This window comes from Melanostigma gelatinosum (genome assembly GCF_949748355.1).
Source record: "Melanostigma gelatinosum genome assembly, chromosome: 12".
Lineage (NCBI taxonomy): Eukaryota > Metazoa > Chordata > Actinopteri > Perciformes > Zoarcidae > Melanostigma > Melanostigma gelatinosum.
In genome coordinates this window covers 9,513,587-9,519,283 of record NC_136645.1, presented here as the reverse complement: position 1 = coordinate 9,519,283, position 5,697 = coordinate 9,513,587, and the positions used below count along the sequence as shown (strand labels likewise).

Here is a 5,697-nt window from a genome sequence, read left to right as displayed (position 1 = left end):
GTGAGATATTAGATGTAAATATGTGGTTTCAAGGCTTAGGTGGGGCTCGAGAGAGCTTACTTTCACTTTCGTTTTTATCGCTTCCTCTGCAGGGCGGAGGGGAGGAACGAGAGCAGCAATCCCTGCGTCGATGGGACGTACATTGACAGCGGAAGGAGATGTTGTCTGTGTGGTGCAGGTAGGTAGTGGTTAGGCTGTATGTGTAGAAGTTCACTTTCAACCTAAATAATGTCTTGAAAATCAGTTCACACATTTTGCAGCCTTCTTTAATGAAGAGGGCGGCAAATAATCCAAGTCCTACTGGTTACAATGTGATTGACAGACTCATTATATAGTGCAAAAAAGCAACATGTTGATGCAGGGCTCTTTGACATGGCAGTGCCTCAAGAACAGGTAAACAAACAAATAAATGCAGGAAGTCTTCCCTGAACATTTCAGTTTTTATTGTGCAGTAAAGTAACCACAAAGTACCTGATGCACATGTCATGGTCCTTTGGGCCCTTGTGCTCTGGGGCCCCTGGGCAGTATTTCATGACGTAATGCGTCCCAGCCTCTTTAACGTAACGGTGGCCTGCCTCGGTCGGCGCGAGCTGCTCTTGGCCTGTCTCGAACGATTCCGTCGTCACGCGCTTTCCGGTCATTACGCTGTCATTTTCTTCGGCGATCGCCAACCAAACGTAAGTAATATTAATTCATACATATCAAATAATCTACGTGCCAAATTTCATGAATATATATGGACGTTTATATGTCTAAATACTATAGGAAAGTGACTTTGATGAGAGGAAGCAGAAAAAACGCTCGGGCGACGCTCTTTACTCTGAGAAGTGTCTCTGTATTTTCTCCGTATTGCTAATATAAGTTAGCATACGAGTGTATTTTGTAGCTAGCTTTACACTACTTTGTCTAGCCAATGAAACTATAGCATTGATGTGTGACATAATCTGTCGTCGAGGGGAGGGAGGCAGAAATGTTGTGTCTGAAAAAAACAGTTGTGGCCGCGGGAAAAACGATCAAAGAATCATAGCGCGAGTTAAAGGTAGGCTGCTGCTTGTTTGGTCTTAGCTCTGAAACATAACAGCAGACATGTAAAATAAAATGCTTTTCTTGTTTATCATAAGCCAGGCTACATCAAGTATAATAATGCACAATGATCTGATCAATTATGCAAATAATGTTGGTGTGTGTGTGTGTGTGTGTGTGTGTGTGTGTTTGAGAGTGAGCGAGACTGTACATTTATTGAAAGCCAGCAGTGGCTCTTATGATTAGAACTATTTATGTAGATAAGCCTCCAATATAACACAGTGCTGTTATACAGTATATAAGGTTAACCAAAATGTAATGTTTTTGACTTAAATGTCTCTCTTGTGGTTTATGTTCCTGCCTGAAAAGAACAGAGACAGAGAACAGCGACAGAGAGAAGGAAGAGAAGAGAGGCAAAGGGAGACCGCAATAAGCAGAAAAACAGTAGAAAGCAGACTCAAAGAAGCAGAAAAACAGTAGAAAGCAGACTCAAGGAAGCAGAAAAGACCAGAAAGCAGACTCAAAGAAGCAGAAAAGAACAGAAAGAAGACAGCAATAAGCAGAAAAAGAGTAGAAAAGACAGGAAGAACCTTTAAAGTAACAAAGGTAGGTAATGTGTGTCTGTGTGAGAGTTTTTTTCCTTTACAGGAGGATCAAGAAAATAAGAGATGGATATAGAAATTGTAAATCTACAATGGTTTAAGGTAAATATATGTATGTCTATGCATGTGTTAAATATGCATGAGTCTATACATGGCAATCTGGCAATTTATAAAACTATTCAATTCATTGAGACATGTACTGTGGCTTTAAAACAAATTTTGTATTTAATTTCTTACTGTAAATGTGTATTTGCAGATGCCAAACATGCGGCAAGTCAGGAAGAGGGAGAGGAAGACGAGGAAGTGGACCCAGGAGGCCATGACACAGGCCCTACTGGAGGTGAAAGCAGGCAGGCTTTCTCTACGGCAGGCAGCCCAGCAGTTTGGGGTCCCTAAGTCCAGCCTGAGTGACCGAGTCAGTGGAAGGGTGTCCTCTGACTGTGTCTATGGTCAGAGGACACTCCTCACCCCTGAAGATGAGGATTCCCTGGTGGAGTACTGTTTGTATTCTGCCAGTCACGGGTTTCCACTGACGAAGCCTCAGGTCCTGGCCCACGCTCTGGCCATCTATAACCTCCGCCACCGGGACGCACAAAGAACCGTGCTTGGCCAGACGTGGTGGATAAACTTCCGGGAGCGGCAACACCATCGCCTTACTGCCCGGACCCCAGACATCATTGACCGTGGGAGGGCATCCTGCGCCAAGAGGGGGCCAATTGAGGAGTATTTCGGGCTCCTCACCACCACCCTGGAGGAGCACGGGTTGAGGGAGAAACCTCGTCAGATATACAACTGCGACGAGACGGGGTTTCAGCTGGACTCTACAAGAAGGAAGGTCATCGTGCCCCGGGGGACTAAACATGCTTACAGGCAGGCCCAGGGAACCAGAGACCACATCACCGTCCTGGCCTGCCTCAACGCGGCTGGGGAGGATGTCCCCCCATTCATCATCTACAAGGGGGGATATCCAGGGGGCCCCTATAACAAGGAAGGGGTTCCCGATGCCCTCTACGGGAAGTCGCCAGCAGGGTACATTGACAGTGAGCTGTTTAGGAAGTGGTTTGTCGGGCATTTCATGAAGTTCGCCGTGCAGGAGCGCCCGCTGCTGCTCATCATGGACGGACATCAATCCCACCTGGATCCAGAGCTGGTCCGGGCGGCACAGAGGGAGGGGGTCATTCTCTTGTGCCTGACACCACATACGTCTCACATCCTTCAACCTCTGGATGTGAGTTTCTTCGGACCCTTGAAGGCAGATTTCTCTGGTGTTACAGGAGATCTGTCGGCAGTGAGCCACTCCTTCTTGGTTTCTAAGAAGGAGTTTTCAAGGGTCCTAAGAGACTCCTACCAGAGGGTGAAGGATCGGAGACTGGTGGTGGCTGGGTTCAGGAGGTGTGGCCTCTACCCTCTGGACCCAATGGCCATCGACTGGTCACGGGTCATGCCGTCCGGGCCGCGGCGTGGGGCCTCCTCACCACCTCCGCCAACCTCATCGGCATCTTCCTGGGCTGCGCCTGATGTTGCCCTCCCCTCCCAGCATCCCCTTTCTCCAGCCCCTATCCCCAATCCCCAGAACCAACCCCCACCTGCCCCTCCTCCCAATCCCTACATGACCCATCCCCTGGTAACATCAGGCCGGATAACAGCAGACCTGGCCCACCTCCTGGCCGAAATAAACTACAACCGCAACACCGGCAAGGTCAGGAGGAACATCACCAAGGCCAGGTTACTGACAGCTCAGGAGATGTCCGACGTCATCGTGGAGGCAGAGGACCGTGCTGCAAGACGGGAGGCCCAAGCTCTGGCCAGAAGAGACAGAGAGCAGCAGCGGGCCGGAGACACCGGCCCGGCAGCCACTTCCTCTACCCTGTCTGGCGGCTCTCGCCCCAGCCGCAGAAGACCAGTGTCCCTCGGGGCTACTACAGCCACCAGCTCCGGACTTTCCATCGCCGGTCCCTCATCCCGCTCTGCCCCCTCTCGTGCCTCCCACGGTCCCCGGCTGCCTGCCAGCAGCACATCACCACCACTGAGCCTGCCTGCTGAGGAACACCGCCACCTTCCCCCGTCTCCTGGTCAGCGCATCCCTATTTTGCATTTGAATTCACGTATAAATCAGAATTTATTAACTATTGTTACGCATAAACATTATTATAAGTATGTATTTTAGAGTTGTAATAATAAAATATGATTATTATTTCAGAGCCTTCAACATCGGCTGCGGGACGTGGCCTCTATGGGTCCCAAACTCCTTCCTCTCCCTTCCACTGTAAATCCTTTAAATAATCTAAAAAAAACCCACAATATTATAACAGGATGGTGACATTAGCCATGATGAAGAGTAAACAAAGCATGGTTATGCTTTTTCTGTTATTTATACAGCCTCCCAACCTGCAGAGACCCGACCTTCATCCAGCTCCTCGTCTGCTGGACCTACGACATCCACCGGTACTTCATGTTAACTTGCATTGTATGCCAACCCATGAAAATCTGATCATTGTCTTTAATTCAAAGTAATTTTTTATTTATTTTAATAGGTCACACTCCTGAAGAGATGGAGCAGACAGTTTGGGAGTGTGGCCGGTGCCAGGAACCTGACCCTCCAGAGAGCTCGGAGGGATTGGTGTCGTGGGTCCAGTGTGACAGCTGCCACACATGGTATCACACCATGTGTGTGGGCTGGGACGAGGAGCTGGATGATGAAGAGGATTATTTCAAATGCCATGTGTGTCCTGATTTTTAATTTAATTTTTGATTGGTTTGTTTTTCAATAAATGTTTGCACAGAACTTTTCAATCATTTGCACAAGTTATTTGTCTTTCACTTTAACAATGTAGCTTTTTAATCATGAATACTCATGTTTTTAGTTGTAATATAACTCTTACTCTGCACTGTGTGTTATGATAATAATTGTTATATACAATATGTGTACATAATTGTTAAATTCCAGACATCAGCTGGTGTTTTGCCAGTGATTGACATGAGAAGAGTTTAACAAAACATCCAGCAGGTGGTGGTATACGCTCAAACGGAAATTAAGGAGCTTTTATTGCATCATTTGGAGTTGTTGAAGCGTGATATCTTATTGTGAAGGACAGAACTACGGTCCCGGATGTGTTGACAGCATTGATGGTCATTTTTGCGACCCTGGAACAAGCGAATATCCCCGAAAAACCAGCAGCAGCCAGTGTTTACAACGAGGATAGAAGTCCGGACGGATTAGGCCACGAGCAGTGCACGGCTAATTCACCGGTGTTAGCATCGTTTTAACGACTCTGGTAAAGGCAAAGCTAACTGTAATAATTACAACAATATTTCGTTTGAAAGGTACGAAGTTTAACTTCAGTTTAACACCATTAAATCAACTGAAAACATTACACGATCATTTTTATCAACATTGTAAGTGAATTGTATTGAAACATTAGCTAAAAACTGTCCGGTTTGGGGTACAATTCCGTTACCTGTAAACTCAACCTGTGAGGTATAGGTCTACATCGTACAAGTGAGTGGAACTTTTGTGTTGTTGGACAGAGGCCCATCACGCAAAACCTTTCGTCACTGCAGACTGATAACATGCATTTTAAGATGTTTTTTCTGGAAAAGTGGTGCAGTATCGGCTAGAATACGTTGGTATGTGGCTTTCTGTGAAGGTGTGTAAATCATGGCTCATGTGTCTCCATACTGTAGGTCAGTACGTGAAGGACCACTGCACTACGGATCTACAATATGGCAAATGCGAAGGATGTCCTCAAAAAACCTACAGCAGTCAGCCCAATAACCTGGACTCCTGTGAGCCCTGCACATCCTGCTCACAACCTAATGGTATAGATACAAAAGGACTTTTTTTTTTAAGGAAAAATACAGTTCAAAGCCATGTGAAGTTTGGTCGGCCCCTCTAATGTCAGTTGTGGGGTTTCACCGTCCTTTTAGCCAATCTCAAGGAGAAGGAACCCTGTACCTCTGCCGTTAACACTAAGTGCCAGTGCAAACAGGATCACTATTGCAGCAGTGGCACAGAAACATGTCGACTCTGCAACCCTTGTAAAGAGTACGTTCTGCTCCTTCTAATATCCCT

At 46.7% G+C, this 5,697-nt stretch overlaps 1 protein-coding gene across 1 annotated transcript; it reads left to right on the top strand.

The window, feature by feature from the left end:
• Window positions 1-204: 204 nt before the first annotated feature.
• LOC306786105 (uncharacterized protein) lies at window positions 205-5,361 on the top strand. The gene is made up of 6 exons (XM_079280748.1): window positions 205-1,727; window positions 1,882-3,697; window positions 3,826-3,891; window positions 4,005-4,070; window positions 4,160-4,949; window positions 5,310-5,361. The coding sequence occupies exons 1-5, from the start codon at window positions 1,692-1,694 to the stop codon at window positions 4,363-4,365; spliced, it is 2,190 nt and encodes a 729-aa protein (XP_079136874.1). The 5' UTR covers window positions 205-1,691; the 3' UTR covers window positions 4,366-4,949; window positions 5,310-5,361.
• The last annotated feature ends 336 nt before the right edge of the window (window positions 5,362-5,697 follow it).

What these genes read in the sequence shown, in the direction of transcription:
- LOC306786105 (XM_079280748.1), top strand. Translation starts at nt 1,692, where the DNA reads ATGGATATAGAAATTGTAAATCTACAATGGTTTAAG. An exon ending in TAAATCTACAATGGTTTAAG is followed by an intron (nt 1,728 to 1,881) that starts GTAAATATATGT and finishes GTGTATTTGCAG; the next exon opens with ATGCCAAACATGCGGCAAGT. An exon ending in TGGACCTACGACATCCACCG is followed by an intron (nt 4,071 to 4,159) that starts GTACTTCATGTT and finishes TTATTTTAATAG; the next exon opens with GTCACACTCCTGAAGAGATG.